This window comes from Psittacula echo (assembly GCF_963264785.1).
Source record: "Psittacula echo genome assembly, chromosome: 8".
NCBI lineage: Eukaryota > Metazoa > Chordata > Aves > Psittaciformes > Psittacidae > Psittacula > Psittacula echo.
The window spans coordinates 9528194-9552165 of NC_137744.1; the positions used below are offsets into that span (position 1 = coordinate 9528194).

Here is a 23972-nt window from a genome sequence, read left to right on the forward strand (position 1 = left end):
GAATTAATGTTTGGGAGTGTTTCAGAAGAGAGGGAGCCTTGGGGTAATAGCAGAGAGCTTCTTCACCATCAGTGCAAACTGGATGAGGAGTGGATGGTGCAGTGGGTAGATCTGCAGCTGAGATAAGGCAGAGGAGCCAAGTTTGCCAAGAAGCAGCGCTGTGAGCTCAGCGCTCAGCATTCCTCATGGGCGTGTGGCTTCGTGGCAGGACTGCAGGGACAAGCCTACCAGGAGATAACAGCCTAATTTTAGATTACCAGGCTCCCAAACAGGGCTGGGTGTTTTCATTAATGAATAGCATAGGCACTTAGGAATCCAGGTTCAGCAGAGAGTTTTGGCAAGGAAGGGCTGGAGAAGCTGGAAGTTGCCCTGGATTTTCTCCTCTGAAACAAGGGCTTATCCCATTTTACATGAAACACTGTGGAGTGAAAAAGGAAAAGAAACATTCCTGATCAAGGTTCTACTAATCTGAAAGTGATGTGTCCATTTTGAGGAGTTTTGCTTCCTTTTGTTTGCTCACAAAGTAAAAAGTCCCATGTGTTTGATGCTGAAGGTACATGACATGGGGAGAGATCTCAACTTGGGTTTATATACCGGAGTCTCACCACCTTCCAGGCTCTGTGGCTGTGCTGCTGCTGGGATGCTCTCCCTTCCACAGAACTCCACAGGTTTTTGTAGCTTTTCCCCTTTTCCGTTTCTTCCAGGGGCTTGTTGTCTTCAAGCAGTGACTGAAGGGGGAAGGTGCTTGTGAGAACCATGATGTCCCTGGGTGTCACCAAAGGTAATTCTTTTCCCCATCCCAAGCTGCGGGGATGGCTTTGCTTGGTTATATCTCTCTGCTCAACTCGTTCAGTGCAGTGTGTTCAAGGGAGGGGACATCTCTTCCTTAGCTGGGACCTGCTCCAATCTGAGCTCCAACATGTCATGCATGTACCTGTAATTTCAGTAGCCATGAAGGCAGAAAGAGCTGGAGAGCTTAGAACCTGGCTGAGGTTTTGAGCTGAGACCATGCTTCTGCAGTATGCAATAGCCAGACAGCAATGAGAACACTGCCTTTATTACTGATAAACTCCTAATAATGTGTTATCATCAGAGGATTGTGAAACAAATCATATTGGGGCTTCCAGGCTGCTCTGAGTGGTCCCAGGAACATCCCCACCCTGCAGAACTCTGTGGCAAACTCAACTCAGGTTTAGTTTTAAGCAACATGCTCACAGGTAAGCTGTAAAAGTGACAGAGAGAAGAGTGGAAATGCCATATTTCCATTAGCAATAAATTTAATTTTCAGCTGTCTTTGGTCATCCTGAAAGAAAATGACTTGTTAATGTTAATGTGCCCCAGCTCACCTGCTGACAGTGATAATCCTTGCCTTCTCTCAGCAACCCTTCTCATTCCTCCCTTTCCCTTTGCCTCTCCCAGGACGTGCCCTTCCTCCCACAGATGAAGACCGCAGGAGGATCATTAAGCAGATGAAGGTTCGCACCACCCTGAAAGGAGATAAGAGCTGGATCCACCACCACAACTCAGACTCTGAGGATGAGAAGAGCAGCAGCACGCTGTAAGTGTGGCCAATGAGGAACGCTCCTCTTCTCCTTTCCTTCATCAGCCTCCCCTGAGTACTGTTCTCTAGCCTGCAGAAGCAGCACACGTGGTGCTAGCATGTTTTGGGATCCCCATGATGCCAGGAATTGTCACTTCCAGAGGGAAGTGGTGCTTCTGCTTATTTCTGATAAATACAGCCTGGGGAGAAGCTCTGAGAAATGCCCTTTCCTGGGAGCACAGGCAGGTTTCAAGTCTTTGGGAGAACTCCAAAGTTCTTTGAAGTCAGATTGTGTTTCACCATCTCCAGGGTGACAAAGGCAGGAGCAGACCTTGACGGGAGGGAGTTTAAGTGGTAAACTAGCCAGATCTGCGTCTCCCTCTGCAGCTCACAGGCTGTGTAACACAGCAACCCTTGTACCAGGGAACATCATAACCTGCACCAGCTCCTCTTAGATCCAACAAATCCAAGCCCAAATCAGTTTTCTCTCAGCAACGATCTCCAAAAACATAGAATCCCAGACTGGTTTGGGTTGGAAGGGACCTCAAAGCTCATCCAGTTCCAACCCCTGCCACAGGCAGGGGCACCTTCCACTAGAGCAGGTTGCTCCAAGCCGCATCCAACCTGGCCTTGAACACTGCCAGGGATGGGGCAGCCACAGCTTCTCTGGGCACCCTGTGCCAGCACCTCAGCACCCTCACAGGGGAAGAACTTCTGCCTAAGAGCTCATCTCAGTCCTCTCTCTGGCAGGTTAAAGCCGTTCCCCCCATCCACTGATGTCCAGCACCATTGCCATGTTCAGTGAGGCAGCTCAGCAAGACCAGAAGTTAATTATGTCATTGTGTTTCCTCTTTACTCAGGTCTGGCCATGGCAATGGGAGATCCCCAGCACCCAGTACTCCCCAGAGTGACAGGTAATTCTGGGGACCCATCCTGTTGCTTCCTTTCTGTGTTATCTCATGGGGTCAGTGCACACTTTCACTGGTTCTTCATAAACCTGAGCTCTTTCTTCAACTCCTCATAGCCACTCACTGCTGTGCCTGATTAAAAATAGCCCCTGAGGAGAGCCTGCATTGTTCAATATAATGTACTACAATTGTGTGTGCAGAGCTGAGGTATCACAGCCCAGTTAGCTGGATTTGTAGCTTGATGGCCACATGGACCCTTTAATCCTAGTGCTGCTGCTGCTGCTATTTTCCCCATGTTTCTCTACTCACTGATGTCTTCTTTGCGCAGGTCTGCTCCCCCCAAGCCTCAATCTGGTTACCTCATCAGGTCAGTATAAAGTGGGATGTATTTGGGCTGCAGGGGAAGGAGAACTAGATCAGGAGCAGCAAGCATGAAAAATATTACTATGTCTTGGGTTCTTCTATTAGGAACGTTACAATGCTCAGGGAATATCTTGGTGAAGAGAGAGTGTTTCCTTTAACAGGTAGTTTGATGGTGATGTTAACAGAGTCTCAGATCTCTGTATGATACACTGATAAGCACTTTCCTCCTGACAGGACACACAAACACTGTATTAGGCCATGGAATGGCTGCAAGTCTCTTAGTTTGAGTTCTTAAGATGTCTCTTTTCTCCTCAGAGGGGTGTTCACAAAAACCATTGATAAGACCTCTTCTGTGCCAGATTCTTCACCTAATGAAGCACAAAAAAGGTACGTGTGTGTCTTGGAGCAGCACCATCCAACAGAGGGTTTGCCCATACTGACAACTCACAGTGGCCCTGGGGGAGCAAAGCAGACCTCAAATCCTAGTCCAAGCCTGTGCAAAGGAGGCGAATGCTGCCCTTTAGATAAACAGGATTCCCTGAGTTCAGAAAGTGGATATATGGGATCACCCTGTTTCCCCTGTTACATGGAGCGTGGGCTTACCTGGGGAAGGGGAGGTGAAGGGTGAGAGCTGGGGAGGCTCATGTTAACATATGGTTTGTCCATCTGCAGCTCCACCACGAAGCGACACAGCCTGTGCCGCTCCTCCTCTGGCTACAGGATGACCACTGAGGACTACAAGAAGCTGTGAGTGTGCTATGGGGAGCAGCACTTCTGCCCATGCCAGGCTCAGCAGCACCTGAGCCTCAGTGGTGAGGCCATCTGCATGTGGATGCCCGTGTGCAGGACATCCAGGCATGGCTTCATCACTCAAGCACTGCAGAGCTTTGCTAGAAACTGAAGCAGTTCCCAGTGCTCCCTCCAGGCCTGGGTGGGCATGAAGGGTCCCTCAAACTGGTAGTGGCCTTTGTGCAGAATGAATTCTATCACTAGGTAGTAGTTAAGGCAAGAGCTGGAGGATGCAGCCTGGGGACTTGCAGTGTTGCAGACCTTTCTGCAACCAGGGGAAAGGAGGGACAGAGCAGCACTGCTGACATTTCCTATATAGCTTTTGCTGTCAAAGGCCGTGGCTCTAATCTGGAATGCAGCTGAGCATTTATGATGAACCAGCCTCTAGGCTTAACCCCTTGACTAAGTCATGTGGGGACACATGCATAAAAAATACAAGTGTCCTTCACACTTGTGTGCCACACTTCCAGGGTCTGAACCCACTGCCACATGCCCTGCCCTTGGATTTACCTTGGGTTTTGATTGTGCTGCCTCTACAGAGGCAGTTCCCTTACCTTGGCTCTTGTCTTTCTGTTTCAGAGCTCCGTACAATGTTAAGCAAAAATCAGTGGACTTGGATGAGGAGGATGTGCCTTTCACTCCAGATGAACACAAAAAGAGGTATGTCCTCAGCTAACCACTTTCTGCTTGCAGGGGCAGTGACAAGTGGACTTCAGTTTAACTGTTACTGGGAGGGTCAGTTTGATGATTGCAGCTGAGCCATTAGGGCTCACTGCAGTAAGATAATGATAAGCAGATATTTCTACTCAGAGCACAGCTATGCCCATGGGTGACTGCACTCCCAACCACATATAATTAAAAACCTGACATGATTCAACCTGACAGCATACTCCAATTAATCTGGCAGCTGGAAATGGGTTCTGGAACCCATTAGCTGCATCGTGTCTATGTGGAAAGATAGAGACTACAATCAGTTTGGTAGTGAGGGGAGGAACCACCTCCCACAGCCTACATGTGTGCAACTGAGTCTGGACCACAGGGGGACTTGCACCTAAGTGCAGATCCAGATGGGTCTCTTGTTCTCATACCAGGAGTAGAATGTGGTTTGTCTGTATGGTGGACCTGCATCAATGCAGCCAGAGTCCCTGTTGCTTTTGGTCAAGTTTCTGAAGATACATTTCCTCAGATACAAGGCTTTTACAAACGCAAACTTGGTTATTTGCCCGCAGCAAAAGTCATTTCATGGATCTGCACCTCTCCCTTGATACATCTGGTGGTGCTGATGCCTGTAAGACACGTGCAGTCCAGGTAGCATGTCAGTCCCAACACCTGTGCCCCATTTTTCGGTCCCATGGTGTGCAATATTAACAGTCCAGGTCTTCAAAAGGAGAACTCCCTCTGCCCGCCTGGAAGAGGAAAGTTTTTTTTTCCTTATACTTTACATGTACAAGTGGTGTGACTCAGCATCAATGATGCTAAAGAAAAAGATCAGATGTTGTTACCCCTTTCAGCTCTGGCTGGATTTCTGCTCCCAGAGCACAGGAACTCTGCATAGCTGGCACATGGCTTGTTCACCTCATGTCTCTTCAAGGCTACAGGCAGCAGCCACTGAGAGCATGAGCAGAATGTAACCCCTTCTCTTCCCTTCCCTCCAGGACAGAGGCAGCCAACAGTGTCCTGAGGCGCAGTGCCAGCAGGGAACGTGCTTATGTCCTCTCTGCAGCCAAGAAAAGCAGTGGGTGAGTGTGCGGCGCGGGGCAGGGACTGCAGAGGAGACTCACAGGGGTGGTGGCCTGAGCCAGGCCTCTCTGAAGGGGATGGGTTCCTTTTCAGTGAAAGGAGAAGACAGAGCTGCTGTCTCTCCAGGAATGCCAAGGGTTATCTGCACTTGGTGCACCAGGCATTTGGAGGCCTGCGATCAAGACTTCGGTGTTCAGACTCAGTTCTTGCTGCTGCTCTCTGCAGTTTGTTGCATGCAAGGGGAAAATCAGAGCAAATATAAACTGCATCCACTGTGGATCAGCTTTTTGCCACGGTTTGCATTTACACTGTTTTTGGATTATAAGAGTTACAAGATCCTGATCTTAGTTGCAGCTTCAGAATAGTTCTATGAGGATAAAAGAACCTAACAGTGATGTGGGCGTGTAACAGGAGTGTGAAGATGTGTGGGAGCTACTGGTGTTCAGGGCTTTTTTGTCCATCTCTTTCTTGGAAAGGGTAAAATAAAGCAGATTTCCAAGGACTCTCACCCCCCAGGAGCCCATCAGGGCAGTGACTTTTGCAGCTTGCTTTCACTGTAAACCCTTTTCCTCTTGACATAACTCAGGGTGACACAATGAAGCACAGGGAGGTTACAAGGGCAGGAGGAAGCAGGGAGAGGATGCAGCACTCAGCTGTTCCAGAGTGGGAGAAGTGTTTGGATGGTGCTGCAGGAAACCTGGAGAGAGGCTTTGGACAAGGGCCTGCAGGGACAGGACAAGGGGAATGGCTTTAACCTGCCAGAGGGGAGATTGAGATGAGCTCTTAGGGAGAAGCTCTTCCCTGTGAGGGTGCTGAGGCGCTGGCACAGGGTGCCCAGAGAAGCTGTGGCTGCCCCATCCCTGGCAGTGCTCAAGGCCAGGGTGGAGAGGGCTTGGAGCAACCTGCTCTAGTGGAAGGTGTTCCTGCCCGTGGCAGGGGGTTGGGACTGAATGAGCTTTAAGCTCCCTTCCAACCCAAACCAGGCTGGCATTCCCTGGGATCTGTGAGGCCATTAAGGGTGTTTGCACTGACTGTTAGTTCCTCTGGGAGGCAGGTTTGTATGCAGGAAGAAAAACAGCCATCAGGAAGGTATGAAATTAAAGAGGCCCTTTGGGGGAGCTTCTTTACTTCGCATATTGTAAGTAGCTGCTCCTCCTGTTTTTATTGCCTCTGCTCTGTAATTTGCAGAGGTTTAACACACATGGTCACTGCCAGCTCTGCCAAAATGATGTTACATGACCCCTTAATGCCTTGCACCATCTGGGTCAGTATGGGTCACAGACTCTGTGGGCATTGCCCTGCCCAAAGTGTGTCTTTACCTCTAAACTTCTTACTCTTGCCTTTATGCTTCCTTTACAGCAGCCCAACACAAGAATTTCCACCCTTGTTTGCCAAGAGGTAGGTCACTGGCCCTCTGAAGTACTGCTGGGGTTGTGTGTCTGTGCTGCACCATGGTTTCTGTTAAGTGCTGGGACAGGAGATCTTGGGTGTTTCAAAGCACAGGAGGGACACTTCCCTTAAAAAGGATGCTCTGGGTTGTCTCACACTGGCTTTTGAGAGCCCAAAGTGTTGGAAACACTGAGAATACAGAACTGACGATGCTTTGTGTTATGGCAACCTGAAACAAGGAGAGAGACTTCGTTGCCTTTCTTCTGGCTCCAACTAGCAGGGTGAATGCTCTTCTAGCATTTAGCTTCTAAAGCTGTGGGTGGGATGGGGAACGATGCCTTGGGCACTCTTTGAGATTTCAGCATTCAGATGATGCTATTTGTAAAGCAACTGTGTCAGCAAAATGCCACTGATCTTACTTCATCTGAGGTGCTCACCCGTGGCAGAACATAGGGAGCATGAGGAGCAGGAAAATCTGCCTCTGAGGGAAACAGGGGGAAAACCTAGTTTATGGGAAACAAGGATAAGCTGCCTGAGTTAGCAGTGGGAATAGGAAGCAGTGATATTTGTCTCTTTTTGCCTTTTGCAAGAGTTGACATAGAAGAGGAGGGACAGCAGAGGAGGAGTTCAACTGGTTCCTGCGGGTTCACACCAGATGACAACAGGTATTTATCTCATCCTGGAGTAGCGGGTTGGCTGTCTCTGGTTTCAGAGCACCCTGATTTGACATCTTCACAGATAACTGTATTTGTCTGAAGGCAGCAGCTGACTGAACACAACAAGAGATGGGACTTTTCAAAGGGGCTGCTCAGAAAATCCAAAAGGAAAATGACACAGGCTGACTTAGTGGAACAAATGGGCAGACATGGGAAAGGCATCAAGTGCCCAACTGCCAGTCCTGGGGGTGACAAGCTGCATTTAACTACAGGCCAACTCTAATGTGGGTCAACCTGCCACTGAGCTCCTCTGCTGATCACACTCCTGACTTCACAAGGAGCTCACACCACAGGAATGAGCCTGGTGGCACTTTTGGAGAGATGACTTTAGGAGGAGTTGGAGCAGCCATTAGATAGTGATGATCTTCCTTTACTCCCAAACTGGCTGTGTGACCTGACCTCATCACCTAGACATGAAATACTCAATGCCTCACTATTTGCAGTCCCCTGAGCCAGCTCTCTGCTTTCCTTAGAGTTAGATTTAATTATTCTGCTCTGATGACAGCAGAGAGGTTTGAAAGGTTCATTATCTTTAAATTGATCTTTGCTTCGATGGGAAATGTTTAGCCTTGTTTCAAGTCTCCAGCCCTTTTCACAAGCTACTGTGAAACCCAAGTGTATGCAGGAGCAGTGACAGGCAAGGTGGAGCATTCTTTCTATGGTATGTGAGACCTGGGGACAGGCTGCCTCTTATCTAAAGGGGCAGCAGTGACACTGTCCTTTAGCCCACACTGGTTGGAACAGTCGCATATTGTGTGGGGCAGCAGTGAGGTGCAGAAATGCTTGGCTGAAATGGAGATGTTTGCCCTAGGAGGGAGAGTCATAGAATCCCAGACTGCTTTGGGTTGAAGGGACCTTAAAGCTCACCCAGTTACAATCCCCTGCCACGGGAGGGACACCTTTAGGTTGCTCCAAGACCCATCCAACTTGGCCCTCTTTAGATATTGGAACACAACAGTGTTGGTCTTCCCTGAGCCTTCTCTTCACCAGGCTGAACAACCCCAACTCTCAGTCTGTCGTCATGGAAGGATTCAGAGAAGAATCCTCCTGGGATTCTCCTATGTTTTCAAGCAGGTCTGTTTAATTTGGGATTCAGCTCTGTGCTCCTGCTCTGAGGGGTGGCTCGATGCCAGGCAGCAGCATTATTGGCTTCTCTACCACTCTGGTCCTTAGTGGGCTCAGCAGGGAGCCCAATAAATGAGGCTTTTCAGCCTGAAACACTTTGTTTTCAGGGTGAAGGAGCTGTCTTATGAATGTTGGTAGCAATTCTGTGCCACTGTGGTGCAGGTTTAAGGCAGGGCTTGGAAGCAGTTTTCCTCCTTCCCTCACATGTTACACACTTACACATAGCAAAATCAATTTTGTGGATGCACTGAGCTTTAATCTGTTTGGGGAAGTTGGGGTTTAGTGCAGACTCAAACACTGGGGCTAGAAACAGCTCCAGAGTGTTAAATAGGAAAAGCCAGTTTCTAAAGGCAGAGTATTTCAGCAGAAAGGCAGATTCTGGTCACGTCAGTGCAGCAGGGCATGGGGACAGCAGCACAGCAGGGTTTGGCCTCATTGCCCAGGAAGCAGGCACCAGAGCTGTGGGCCAGACAAGGATGTGTCCCCCACGCAGAAAGCACTTAAAAAAACTTCTGGTTTTAATGCTTTGTTACTTGGTTGTTTTATTGTCAGTACTAATGGGCTAAGAAAAGCCACTGCTGGATCTTCCTGGAATGAGCCAAAGACAACAGCATCATCTCCCTCCAGGTAAGGGTTGCAGCACAGCCAGGAGGTCTCGGACATCATCTGCAGCTGTACTGGCCCACAGGTAGCTGTGTAGGTCAGAGGATCCTGTGGGCACCCCTCTGGGGGGTGAAATGAAACACATTTGTCAGCCTTGTACATGGGAGACTTTTCTTAGATGCAGGCAGCTGCTTTAAGGAAAGTTTAAGGAAGGTCCTGCAAGAAGCTGGCAACACCCTGATAAAAGTGTTCAAAACCTGAAAGGAAAAAAAACCAAACTTGCTAAAGTTTTCCTCACAAAGTACATGTAGAGGGATAATTTTCAGTTGCTTTTAACTTTGGTTGGTTGAATTTATGACTGGGGGATAAAAAATGTTGACCTGGTTTTCCACAGCACTGCAAAGAGCACTTTGCTTACTGACCTGGTTCTGTTGGGTTTATTCTGTGTGTGTGTGGTTGGCAGAAGGCAGCTATTCCTGGTAATGTCAGTGTTTTAAGGTAAAAATTGCTTCTGATAAGACGACTTTGTAAGTGAAGGTATTGAAAACAGTGATGTGTGTTTTCCATTTTATTCATTCACACTTGGATGCAGGGAAGCTTTGGGCAGCTGCAGTGGGGAGCTGGCTCCTTCAGCAATGACAGCTTCTGTCTTTGCCTTCTCTTGCAGCCCTGAAACAGGCACCAAGAGCCAAACAGCTGCATCCTTGAAGGAAACTTCAGAGAGAATCTCCACTTCTGCTGAAATCAGGTCAGTCTGTTGGTCTCGTATCACCCCAAAGCTCTGCTAAGCATAGTGAGGGACATGCTGCACTTGGTGGTTTCCCACTACACGATTGCTCTGGACACAGTGCAGTCCTGGAACAATAAATACCATAGGACTGGGGATCTGGGAAAGGAGCTTTTACAAAAGCCTTAGCAATCTGGGAGGAAATACAGCCACATGGAAGCTACGGGCCTCCCACAGCTTGAACATTACCCAGTTCTTTATGATACCCAGAAATAGCAGAGCTTTCTATGTCCTAAACTGATCAATATTTCATTTTAATCCAATCCCTGCACTGCAGGTGGCACAGTTCCAACCAGCACCTTGCCATACAGCTCCTATGCCTCATATTGTGTCCCCTCCTCTCCCTACCTAATCGTTCTTGCTGTTTCCCTTGCAGAAATGGGGAAAATGAGCAGGCCCCTAATGGGAAATCCTCATCTGAAACCGTGTCACAGCATGGGGATGGGTAAGCAGTTGAGAAAGACTGCTCTGTGCTGCTGAACATAAGGTGTACCCCTGCTTTCTGCTCAGACATGGCATTTACCTGCTAGTGGTCTCAAGCAGATGGGATCTCCCCAGTCATGGTCCTGGGCTGCACTCCAAGTGCATCATCTGCTGGCTAAGCTGCAACTTGTCAGTTTTCCTTCACCTCCCTCAAGGATTCTCCTCCCTGGCTCAGTCCCTAAAGAGTCTACCTCATGCATTCATTCATGCTCCAGTTGCCTCCCCACTGCTGTTTCCTGGGGAGCTTCTTCCTCCTACAAGGGATGTGCTGAACTTTGGTTGCTGGTGGCTCCTGCTGACATTGGTTCTAATCCTCTGCACCCTGTAAAAAGTCTGAAGGGGTGGCTGAGTAATGGGGAAGTGTAGAAAGATCTGTTGTATGGAGGAAAACTTGAGGAAGGAACTGACTGGGAAGCTAAAGGCATGGATGCAGGTGATGGGCATGTTAAGGGGCAGAGCTCTTGACTTGAAGTTGATGGCAGGGAAGCTTCTGGCTCCCCTGAGAGACCACTCCCTCCTTGTACACTTATGTCCAGTGGTCTTAATCCTCTGGACTGTACTTGGGAGCATTTCAGATATACAAAATATACCCCATACTCACAGGCCTCTTTTGTTCTGAGTGTTACCACTCTGAATGCTTGGCTGCCTCTAGACTGAAGCAGGCAGTTGTATGTGTGGCCTCACCTTTTGCTCTGTTGTCCTTAAGCAGCTGCAGAAGGCTTGGATTGACCAAATGAGTTTCTGTAGCATATACAGTTAATTGCCCTCCACCTCCATCAATGAAGATAAAGCTAGAAATGTCCCCAAACTGGTGTCAGCAGCTGAAGCCAAGTCTGGAGTGCTTGAGAAAAGGTAGAGGCTGGACTATTTTCATGGTCATGTAGCTAAGGCCTGTAAATAAATCTGTGGATGCCATTGCAGGGACAGGCTGACAAGGCACTCATTGTGCTCGGGGTCACTTGGGTCACATAACTGCTCCTAATTGTGAGGCAAAAATTAGAGGCTGCCTCATTACTTAAGCCACTTCAAACTGGAGAGGGAGTAATTGAGGGAAGGAAGGAGATGGATGCACAGCTTGAAAGGTCTGGGGAGTGAAAGATGGGTGTAGGGCCTGCCTGCCCTTTCTGACCATGAGCAGAGAGGGAGCAACTGTTGTAGGGTACTTAGGCTCACCTTAGCAAAGGCGTGAGTAGACTCTCACTGCAGGGAGCAGCCCATCTCTGAGTAACCCATGAGCAGTGGTCAGGACCACAGTACTCAGAAGGTTAGTCCTTCCCATCCTGATATATTGTTAGCCCCAGTTTGTGCTCCTCCTGACTGTTAGTAGACTCTTCTGGGGTGATACAGTATAAATGCTGCCAGGGCATCTCTCACTGGCATTTTCTTTTTTCTAGTGACAAACCTCTGAAGGAAAAGTCTGAGCCATTCCCATGGGATGAACAGGCCCCCAGAGCAACCATGGTATCCACGAATGGAAGGTAGAGCTGGGGTGGAATTCCATGGTTGACTTGCATTTCCCCAGAGTTTCTTGCCATTCGACCTATAGAAATCCACTGAGGAACACCTCTGGGAAGTTTTAGGTTTTTCCTCCCCTCTCTTTAATAAAATGCAGAAGAAAATCATAGTAGAACATCACAAACCAAACCAAAGATGATTCCTAAAGTTGGTGTCTCTCCTTTTCAGTTATCCTGAACACACAGAAGCCAACAATGGATTTTACCCACCAAAGTAAGTGTAAACCTACTAACTGTAAAAATAACCTTTCCTTCTCACTTTTGGAGTGAGAACGGTCTTCTGCTGACCTGGTACTTCCTAACAGGAACTCTCTGTTCTGGGAGCAGCACTTGCAAAGTGGGCTGGACCTGTTCCACCAGCTCAAAATGGGCTGAGATTTTTCCAGCTCTTTTGCTTGTACTAGCATGAATCGGTTGGATTTATGTCTCTGTCCTTCAGGTCTGCTGCAGGAGTTTTACCAAGCTAAGCAGGAAAGAGGAAAAGGGGTTGTGTTTGAGACAGGAAAATCTTATGTTTGATATTTTTGCTCCTTGCTCTGTTCTCCAACATGCCAAGCTTCCTTCTGTGACCCACGACTCTCTTCTCTTGCCAGGTCCAACTCTGGTTGCAGAGACATTGCTGCAGATGCCACAGACAAGCTGCGCCACCAGTACGAGACCTCTCACCGTCTGGGTGATGCAAAGTCTGAACCTGCAAGGTCAGCGCCTACTACTGGTACTCACAGTGCTGCTCACAGAGGGAAGATGGCGGTGGCGGGGGAGAGAATAAGTAACTTGTCTGTAATAGAGCTGGAATCAGAATCCAAATTGGGCACCAAAGCAAGGGGAGGCAGAAAATTCTGAGTGGTCACTGTCACACGTCCATTACTTTGGGACTTGGCTCCATTTATTTGCTTACCAAAAGACCTGAGATGAGCAAATGATGTCTTCAGACTTCCTAGCTGAGGTGAGCAGGATCACAGGGCTCCCACAAGGGTAAATCCCAAGACCTAGAGCTGCTGCTAGTAATGTGGGAACATCTTTCCTGAAGTCATTCCTGTTGTACTTCATCCCAGGTGCATGATCCTGTGGCAGGCTGGAGAAGTCTTGTATCCAGCCAAGATGTGTGTGAACTGAAGCTTACAAACTGCATTAGTTCCACCAACAGCCTCTATTCTCCTTGATCAGAGACAGTGGAAATGTGTTTTTCTGAAGGAAAACCAGTTCTCTGAGAAAACACTTCCTATTTTCTGGTCTCACATGAAGTGCAGTGTTGTGATTTCACACAAGTGCCCTGGAAGCCTTTGGCAAGCTGTAGATTCCTTCCTGTTTTTGACAGGTCTAGCTTGCATTCTGATGTCCCAGTTCCTCCTACTGAGAAAGCCCCTGTGCACCTGGAGGATACAGAATATTCCTTCAAAAGGTACGAGTGAGGTACATTTAGCGTGTGAGTACTAAGGATTAACAGACATCTGAATGGGCAGGCACAGAAAGAGGCTTCTTTTTAAAGCTTTTGTCCCAAGGGTGAAGGTAGCTGAGGCTTAAAGCACAGCTTGCAAAATAAACTAAAAGGTTTGTATTGTATCCCTCCTCCATCTTCTCTGTTAGAAACCAAGCAGCCCCACCCCAGCATTTTCTCTCCTCTTGGTGTTTGTGCTTGGTAGGGTTCAGTTGGTACCCCATCATTCAGTGATAATCCAGTGAAGTGCTACAGGGATGCTGCAGGGGCAGCAGGGAGCTGGAAGGCACTGAAATGCAACTATAGTCTAAATATCGTCCCTAGAGACAAGTCCTGGTGGGGGACAGTGAATGGTACAGACTGACACAGGCCTTGCCTGGTGCGTAGATAGTGTGAGTATTCATGTGCCAGCTGTTAAAGGTGCCATGGGCCTTTCTTTGCATATCAGATCTGCCCTGGGCTACAAGGAGAGAAGCAGCAGCACCCAAGAGAGCAGATACACGGGTCCTGAGGCCCCAGCATACAGCAAACCATACTGGAATGAAGCGATGTAAGGACCTGGGGTGCAAGGGGAGGTGAAGCTGTGTGGGAGGGGTATCACTGGATACACTCAGTGAGTGAGTCAGCCTCAGGTATTATCAGACACTGTACCAGATGTGATGCCTGGTGTGTCAAACACCACCTGATGTATGGTAGAGCCACAGTAAATAATCTGGTACCCTGCAAGAAGAAAACATAGTTTGCGCTGGTATTTTAAAGAGCTAGTATCAGCATGTGACAATGTTGCTGCTTGACCTTCCACTGAATCCCAAACAGTTAAGTAGAGCTTCATGCTGTGCTGAAGTCTGTGTTGGTTACACCTTAGCCCTTGGAATATCCTCCACCAAAGCCTTATGACTTACTTTCTTCTCAGGGTGCACTGAAAACTGCACTTTCAGGTGTTTGTGCCTGGCAGCCACGAGTGGGGTTTCTTTCCCTTTGCCAGGTCTTCCCAAGATCTCCAAGAACGGAACACCCTTAGGGAAACGGGGCACGAGAGAATGAGGGCCTTGGATGACCACAAACCAGAGCTGATCCAGGAAGGGTGAGTGGCCATCAGGACTCACCCACACTTCATAATTCTTCATGTCTTCATCTGTTCGTGATGGAACTTAGACCAACTGCCCAGAGATCTCAGCAAGTACTCTCCAAGCACTTAGGAATGCTGCAGAATCAAGCATGAGTGTGTCCTGAGGTGTCAGAAGCATCTGTCAGTTCACAGTATCACAGTATGTTAGAGATTGGAAGGGACCTCAAAAGATCATCTAGTCCAAACCCCCTGCCGGAGCAGGAACACCTAGATAAGGTTACACAGGAATGTGTCCAGGCGGGTTTTGAATGTCTCCAGAGAAGGAGACTCCACAACCCCCCTGGGCAGCCTGTTCCAGTGTTCTGTCACCCTCACTGAGAAGAAGTTTCTTCTCAAGTTTAAGTGGAACCTCTTGTGTTCCAGTTTATACCCATTACCCCTTGTCCTATCATTGTTTGCCACTGAGAAGAGCCTGGCTCCATCCTCATGACACTCCCCCTTTATATATTTATATATATCAGGGAGTTCTCACACAAGTGATTTCTCCTCTGCCTGATGTTTTCCTTCTGCAACAATCTCAGCTGCAAAACCTTTAGCTGCAACCTGCAAGCTACAATGGGATTCGTAAGCATGATTCCCATCAGGTCTGGTACCTGGGCAGTATGGAAATAGGTCTGGCCAAATTGTGTCTCCTGCTCCATGCCTGATGGCTCCTGCCTAGGGAACTGATGTCCACCCATGTTTTATCTCCAGTGCCTTAAGCAGAAATCTTTATTTTAGGTTTTCAGACTCAACCAACCATACTGAGAAGGGACAAGAACCTCCTGCCCACACTGTCCACACGGAGCCTCCCAAGTCGAGGGAACACACTGACCATGAACCCAGCGTGACTAGGTAAGGAATCAGGTAGTTAAATGCAGTTTTGATGCAGGAATCCAAGCCAGTGTCAGGTTTCCTACAGGGCATCAGTAGTCCCAGAGGGGTTGGTGTGCATAGACGTACAAAACCAGATAGAAAAATCAAACAAACTTCTCCCTGGATTAATGTGGGCATGTCCAGGGTGGCTCTGCACTGTGGTTATCTAGTGGATACACTTCTGTGGTGGTACCCAAGTGAGGCCAGGTCATGCTCTTAGCAGTGTGAAATGTAAAACAGAGGTACAGGGTAATCCATAATGGTTGTAACTAAATGACCAGAATTAAACTGTCAAGTTGGAAAGAATGAACACATAGATGATGCTCTTCAGGAGCTTTATTTTTCACCTTTATTTCTTTAAGGCATCTGTATTTTCCCTCTTTTTTTTCACACCTCTTTGCATTGTCCAGCATGTTCCCATGCAGGGATATTGTGCTTTCCTGGAGGGGAGGAGATTCACCAGGGGCTGCAGCTCCATCCTACAGTAACTCTATGCCCAGCGGCACTCCTCCAGGCTGTAATGATCTCCTGTCTTGGCAGGTTCAGCTCTCTGCCTAGAGAAAGCAGCATCACTGCTCCAGAGACCCCACGTGGAAATGAACCTGACCTACACCGGGAAAGGTACGGAGTCAGGGATCAGGCATGCTTCATGGCTTCTCCTACATCTTGTGTTCTCCCTCTTGCTCTGTTCTGCTCAGTTCTTGGCTGGAGAATTCAGAAACCAGCACAATCATGTGTGTTCCTGTGTTTACTCACCACAGTGGACAGGTTGAGACACAAGTGCTAAAGCTTCTAACAGGCTTCTTCCTCCCTGAGCAGGATCACTCCAGCTTGGGAAGAACAAACCTGCCCCACCACAGGAAATCGCCATGAGAGCTCGGGAGACTGGAGGCACAATGAGCCTGATCTGGCAGCCAGGTAGTGTGGGACCATTCCTTTGTTTCTCCCCATCAGTGGCTCTCAACTCCTCATCCTTCACCATTCCTAGTTCTTGATACAAACCTGGCTGAAGCCCTGGGCCTGTGTAAATTTGCCCAGCATATACTAATCAAATGATGCTGACAAAAGGAATGTTGGGTTTAGGATTCCATGCACATCCAGTTGTTCATATTTCATTTCAGATGACAAATTAACTTGGATGACTGCTGAATCTTGCAGCATTTCATTGTGCTGGGAATTCAGCTTGTGTAGGTGAGGGGAAGTAGGACAGACCTCTGTTTCCCTTGGCCTTAAGTACCTCAGCAGCATTATGTCCCAGGTTTTCCTTGTTGCCAGTGAAAAGAGGCATGATCCAGCCTCATCAAATTCTGAACACTTGTGTGAGCTGTTGTAGCAAATACAGTTGTTGGCTTTATGGTCAAATTGGTTCTAATTCTTCAGCAGGTCCAACTTCAGCTCAGATAGTGCACTCAGTGGCAGTGAGACCCAGCAGCCTGTGCCACTGTACATGGACCGCCAGCCCTTTAGCACCAGCATGTCAGCACCCAGTCACAGGATACCATCCTATGTGGACAGCCAAGCCTTCAGCACAAGAAGGTAAGGGCATAGACATGAGATGCAGAGACAGGGAAAGCTGCTGGCACAGAAATATGTGCCAGAAACTCTGGTCCAGGTTGCATATTTTGTTCCCAGAGGGAGAAACAGTATTGGCAGGTCTCACAACACATGGAACAGGATCATTCTTGGAGCTGATGGGCTGAAGAAGGGATTCAGGAGATCAGAGCTAATAATTGCTCTGTAACGCCAGAGAATTCTTGGCAGGTTGTGCTCAGATCACCTACACAGGGCACGGAAACCTCACGGATGTGTAGAAACCACATCTGCTTCTCCTCTGTAACTGCAGAGATGAGGATTCAGGAGCAGTCTGATTGTTACTTCTCATGACTCTCAATGACATAAAAGACAAGTTGTACACTTAGAACTACTATTTATATTGATATCTACATTCATATGGTCTGAATGCCACCAACACCTCTTCCAGCATTTTTCAGTTGGTGTCACAAAGCTCTCACTTGCTTTTGGAGGCATTTTCAGACTGGGACTAGAAAATCCAGGACAGATTTTTATTGTATTTCATAGCCTGATGTCACCCTTGGCACTGTGTGATGCTGACATGTCTCTGCAGAGCAGGAACCTCACACTTCACTCCCGCCCTTAGGTTTATATCACAGACCAAACACATGTCTTGCCCAAAGCAGGGTTTTCTCATCTTATGATGATCTCAGCCTGTCCCTCTTTCTCTCTTTCATGCAGCATTGATTTTCAGGGGTTTTCAGCATTGTTGAACATTAAGTTATACAGTTGCCTGAAGCTTTGATCAGGATCAAATTGCTGATATACAATATAAACATAATCTGTGCCCCAGGGCACCTGCAAGAAAAGAATGACCGTAAGCTGTAAGCTCATTTTCTCTGCTGAAAGAGCCTGAGCTCTGCCCACAGGTTAAAGCCATTCCCCTGATGATTTCTGCCTTGGAAAAGGGAAAACATGCAGGTCTGACACTGAATGGGCCGGCTGTCAGCACTTCACATATGTAGGTGGTGCAGGGGTTAGATTTTGAGCCTTTCTTAGCCCCAGAGCTTCATGTGTATCCTGCAGCTGCAGAACCAGCACTGGTGAAATGGGCAAAGCAGGGGGAGGATGCACCATGGTGGTGACTGCTGGGACAAACACTACTTGGGCACTGTGGGGACTCCAGGGAGTATAGTGATAATCAGGTCTTTGTGCCTCCTTGCCAGACCTACCCTGGATTATGAAGGGAGAGGTTATGATGGGAGCAGCAGCCCAAGGAACAGCAGATACGACAGCACCAGTGCCAGAGGGCTCTGCGACTTCAGCCCCATGGCTGGGAGGTAAGAGGGCAAAGAGGGGGGGATCTCCGTTTGTTAACACAAAGAACACTCCACTACTACATTCACTCACCATCTGAGTGTCCCAACTCACCTCTTACTCATTCCTTGGATCTAAGCATATGCAGTAAAGAGCTGTTTGTGTGGATGGCTGTGGTGCGGGGGTGATTTTGATGCTAAGCAGGGAGGCATTTAGCCAAGATTCTCTTGTGAGAATCCCACACGTGCTCAAGTTCAGTGCTTGAGATTGTGTCACTTCCTTTCATAGCTATGACTCCCTTCCCAGAGACACCACCATGTCCATCTCCCAGAGAAGCCACAGGGTGCCGTTCTACATGGACAGCTTAAACTGTAACAGCACCAGGTAAATGGGCAGTCTTCATGGTTGTGAGAGAAACCTCCAGGAAACAGTGATGGAAAAGAAGCTAGGAAGCAAAGCCAAGAGCTGAGAGAGATATGAGTGGTTTCCAGGCAGTGAATGTGTGATCTGGAGGCACAGAACTACTCTTAAACCATACCTAGCAAAAGCCACCCAGCACAGGGTCTGTGATACATCCATCTCTGGAGATTTTTCACCATGTGAGGTGCCAGAACAGAGGGACAGGAGAATGAAGAGCTGTTCTTGGCTGCCTCCCCTTGACCAGAAACTGGCCTTTGCAAAGGCTGCAGGAAAAAAGAGGGATATCAAGAGCGAGGATCACTATCTGCAGAATGTCAATAACTGACTGAACTAGTCACAGAACATGGGTGTTGGAACATGTAGGAGGTATCCAGTGCAGAATACTATTACCCTGGGCTTTCTGCACTCCTTCATGGCACTGACAGTCCATCCTCATGATCTGACATTGTATGGAGGCACCAGCATAGCTCTGAGGTTGGATCTGTAAAGCAGAGTATGTTGTGGGTGTGAGCAGGAGGCGCAGGATCAGCTTCACCCCTGCAAGTCAAACTCAACAGGTCTCCCTGAGTGGACAGACAGAGGTGTTTTCCAAAGACATTTTAGTAGCCACCTTCTCCCTTCTGCAGCTTTTGAGATTACTAAATTGGAGATAGTTATACTGGGGATAACTATACTGGACTGTGGCCAATTCATCCCCGTCTCCTCTCCTGCAATATGTTGTGTGCCGTTTCCCTCTGTAGCTGCTCCCCTTCAGGGTTCGTAATTCACTAACGGTCTGTACTTATTTGAAGATCTTGTTTGATCTTTTCTCCCACAGCCCTGTAAAGTGACTTTTTCCAGGGAATCAGTCCTGTTATGTAGCTTTATAAAGAGAAAGGAGCCTTTTTGGTCAGTGATAGAGATGAATCCATCTATATGATTAAGGGCCATCATATTGCATCTTCCCAACCTACTCCCCTAGTGGTCAGTCTTTCCTTGGCTACCAGCTGGGATCATGTCACAGCTCATGTCCCCAGTGCCCACAGACTTTCCTCACTCTTGCAGGCTTCTCTCCAGTTCCAGTGAGAGGATCTGCACTTCAGACACTGCCTCACCACACAACAGCCCAGCATTGGCCTCAGGGTACCAGCCTGACTCCAGCGCTACTGGGTAAGGGTCAGTGGGTTGTGATCCTTCTGCTGCAGTGCAGTAGGGGTTTTGTTAATGGCCATCCTGTTTGAAGACCAGCCAGGCTTTGCTGCTGTGGGTCACAGCACACTTAGCCACTTCTGGCTATAAGAGCATAGACAAAGCCACCTAAAAGGGAGAGATGGGCTGACTGCTTTTCTCCAGGTGCCGTTTTATGGAGACCAGGATGTAGCTCACTGTGTGAGTTATGTCTTTTTAGCATGGCAAAAGCACAAATCCTCCATAACACCTTGTAGCTGGAGGGATGTGATGGAGCTCTTCATGCCATATACACTCATCACAGGTGTGGGGCTCTGACAAGACTCTTTGCCTTGTTGTGAGCAACCTACAGCAAATGTAGCTATGGAATTTGGTGGGGTGGGTGCAGGACCCTGATTTGTGGTGTGTTAGTGTCCCAGCACAGTGCAACTGTCAGCTCAGAGCTGTGTTCTGGGATTTGTGGTCTCCACAGGCTCCTCCTCAGAGGTGAAAACCACCATCCAGTTTTCAGCGTTTTAGAGAGGGGTTTCAAAGCAGTGAGAGGTCAGTAGAGGCTTTCGTGGGGGAATATTTGGGTCCTGCAGCCTTGCTGCAGCCACATATCGCAGCACCGATCTGAGTAGAAGACTCATCTGAAATGCTTCATATGGGAAGTGTCTATGCTAAGTGACAAAGCAGCTTTTCTTTCCTCTCTTTAGCTGTGCCATGGCTTAGTTTGCTCATGTAAGGAGAGAGGATTAATCATAGCTTATAGGGAACAACCAAAATGCACCATGGATAAGAGGCTGATTAGTTCATTTCATGGCTGGAGGAAGAGCCGGTGGGCACTGAATCTCCCCTCGATCTGCAGCAGAGCCACAGACAGACAGATGGGAGCATGTAATTTTGAAATCAGAATTGTAAAGAGGGGGGAAATACACAAGAAAGGGCAGCTCTGTAAGCAAAACCATTCCCAAAGCAAGCCAGCAGCAATTGAGAATGGATGACAACGCTGGAGATACTCCAATGACAGCCACAGTGAGCAGTGCTGTGCCAGCAGAGCTTTCCTGTTAACGGGCAGAACCACGAGCTCTCTAAATACTTATTGTCTGTGTAATCCTGACATGGTTTGGAAAAGACTTATCCTTGCAAGACCAGGGATAACTGGATGAAAGGGTTGTATTATCCATCCCATTCTTTGTAATTAACTTGATTTGTTTCGGTAGGTTAATTACTGGGTTCTATTAAGTGTTATTTAGCAACAATGCTTGATATTTGGTATTTATTCAAGAACAACAGCTTCTCACTCTGTGCCTTTTGAAGCACGTGACATGTCCAAGGGCACACATGTGGTCCTTGCTCTGTCTCTCATTAGCCCCAGTCTTTTCTGATGCAAATGTTTCTCCTTGTGTTTCCACCCCTTCCTAGAAAAGGGGTCCTCTTCGTGAAGGAGTACATGAACAGCAGCGAGTTATCGGCCTCCCCACGCTATGGCAGGTATGAGAGTGTCCACACACAGTCACGTCTCAACATATGTGTGCAGAGCAACAGCGTGCGGCTTTGCCAGCTCACACACACTGAGCAAGCTCACAGTTAGTGCTGTGTCAGCATGAGTGGATTAGCCTTGGACGGATCATTGCATGGGGTGGGCAGGGAATGCTGCTCTGGGGACCTCACCCTGCTGTCAATCCTGTTGTGGGGACAGGAGGATGTCTGTCTCCCAACTCCAAGTGGAGGGATAACCCCCCCCTCCAAGTGAGCCAGCCTCTAAGGTGGATGACAGAATGAAAACACCACACTGCAGTGTTTTAGGCTGCATATTTGGCACTGTCAGGCATCACTGTGCGTTTATACACATAAGCAAATGGTTGGAATTGCTGAGAAAAATGTGGAGGTGGAGGGTTGACACTCAAAAAAAGTTATTTATGAGTTAGAACAAGTTAAAAGATGTCATTTTCAAGCTTAAATCTTCAGTCCTTTATATTCTGCTCAAAGATAACTAAGTAAAGCTACTCCAGATTAACACCAAAGTGACCAAGAGCAGAATGTGGTCGTGTGTACCTCAGGCTTACCCTGATGTGGCAGGCAGTTAACACCCAGCTTGATGCCTCCCTGCTGGCATTTATCTTCGCAGTGCTATGCTGGCATTACTGTGGTAGCTGATGACAGGCTCCATAAATCTCCAGTCTTTCCTGTAGGCTGGCAAAGCAGATGTCAGCAGCCAAAGATCAGCATGTTGCTGCAGTGCCTGAAACACCATCAGAGGCAGACAGAATAGAGAGGGAACACTCAGTTGGGTGAGACTGAGGATGTGTTTTGTGCCTTTTCCTGCATAGTAGGTCAGGATTTGGGAGTGTGGTAAGCAGTCAAATAGCTGCTGTTTGTAGGGTCCATATGTAAACATCAGGACCCTGGTGAAGCCAGAGAAGTTTCCCTGATGAGTGGAAATCAGAGGCAGGATTTCACAGGTTGCCCACCCAGCAGCCAGAGCAGGATTTTGTCAACCTCATCTCATTTAGCCAGTGGAAAGCAGGGAGGGCAGTATCTTTCCCTTTGCACTGGCATGGCTGTTAAGGCTTCTCAGCCCCCTCTGAGTCGCATTTGACAGACCCTTGTGTAGGACTCTCAGTAATGACTCCCTGATGTCCCCTGCTCCTGGCAGGGAGAGTGACAGGGTGGGACACACTGCAGAGCATGCTGCTGTGCCACCTCCCTTGGCCTCAGGCTCAGAGGCACTGTTTTCAGGGTGCATCCCATTTCCCAGCCATGCTACCCATATCCTGCCTCTCTCCAAGGGGACAGCAGCAGCCAAATGCATCTCCCAGTGCTCTGCAGAGCAGTGTGAAACCAGCAAAGGTGGAGATACTGCTGCTGAGAGCCCCACTCCCTCTCTATTAGGTAAGTGCCTTCTAGGAAGGACCAACCTCCTCTGCAAAGAGCAGGCAGCTGGGATGTTGCAGTTAGAACTTTAGATTAATGATTAATGACTCCATCTGAGATGCTTTTCCCATCTATCACTGCCAAGTGCTGATATTTCCTTCTGTCTCCAGTGGCAGCCTTGTGAATATGAGTGATTTGGAGAGAGCAACGTACAGCCACCACCGTTACCTGTCCAGTGCTCCCCTCCAGAGGTAGGACACTACCTTGGTGGCTGCCTTGGGGGTTTCAGCAAACTCTTAAACACAAATGACTTTAAGGTTTTGCTGTGTTAGAATATTGGTATGAGTTTGGTGAAATAGCAGCATGAAGTGTAAATGATGTTTGGAAAATATAGTGACATTAAGATCTGTATTGCCCTGGTTTTGTTGCTGGGATAACACATGTCCCTCTGTCACTTGATGCAGTTAGACACAGGTAGGAGCAGGCAGCTTATGGGGAGTGGTGTTGGTGGTGGGAAAGGAGCCTCTGCTACCAGTGCTGAGCCTGGAACCAGCTTGTGTTACAGAGGAATTCACACTTCTGTTTTCTCACAGGTCCAGTGAACCTGTTTGCAGCTACTGCAGCCGTGAGATCCGAGACTGCCCTAAGATCATAATAGAGCATCTTAACATCTGCTGCCACGAATACTGCTTCAGGGTAAAAACACCCCTTAACTACTGATTGCCTTCTGTGTGCTGCTGTGAAATGGAGTGGTGGGGGTTGGAATCTGTCTGTTAAATATTGTCCTCAGACCTTGAGTCATATATAGTGTGTGTCAAATGCTTGCATCCACACTGGGACAAAAAAAGGCATGTTGTATTGGTTGCGTCCCCAAAAGTTTTTCAGTTCCTCACATAACTGTGTACTAGAACAAGGAGAATTCTTTATTGTCCTCTGAAGGAGCAGCAGCACCCCTTACCCTTTTTCCTCATGTAGCTGACTTTGTGTGCTGCATCTCAAACTTTGCAGGGTTTACAAGTCGGTGGAAATGGTGAGTGTGGGAGGAGGAAGCCTGCAGTGGAATTAGTCTGCTGTAGAGAAGTCTGGCCTGAGAGGCCACTGCTTTGCCATCCTCACACCTTTATAAAGTGATATAGAGACCGTTCCTCTGCCCCCTTGTGCTGTCATTCCTGCAAGGTGCTTTGGTTACTGTCTGACCACCTGCTTTTCCTTTTGGCAGTGTGGAATTTGCCACAGAGCAATGGGAGATCTTCTGGATAAAATATTCATCCACCGGGACATTGTCCACTGTGACAAGTGCTACGAGAAGCTCTTCTAG

General features: G+C 48.2%; 1 protein-coding gene across 1 annotated transcript; it reads left to right on the forward strand.

Moving 5' to 3' along the window:
- Positions 1-756: 756 nt before the first annotated feature.
- On the forward strand, positions 757-23972 carry ZNF185 (zinc finger protein 185 with LIM domain; the record flags this gene model as incomplete). Its single annotated transcript, XM_080624464.1, has 30 exons — positions 757-781; positions 1420-1558; positions 2401-2454; positions 2777-2815; positions 3127-3198; positions 3484-3558; positions 4180-4260; positions 5256-5339; positions 6700-6738; positions 7320-7394; positions 9123-9197; positions 9841-9921; positions 10337-10405; positions 11838-11921; positions 12127-12171; positions 12569-12655; positions 13276-13359; positions 13844-13945; positions 14381-14479; positions 15245-15358; positions 15920-16000; positions 16199-16300; positions 16760-16915; positions 18118-18231; positions 18497-18592; positions 19673-19777; positions 21203-21271; positions 22825-22905; positions 23248-23350; positions 23874-23972. The coding sequence occupies 30 exons, from the start codon at positions 757-759 to the stop codon at positions 23970-23972; spliced, it is 2529 nt and encodes an 842-aa protein (XP_080480590.1).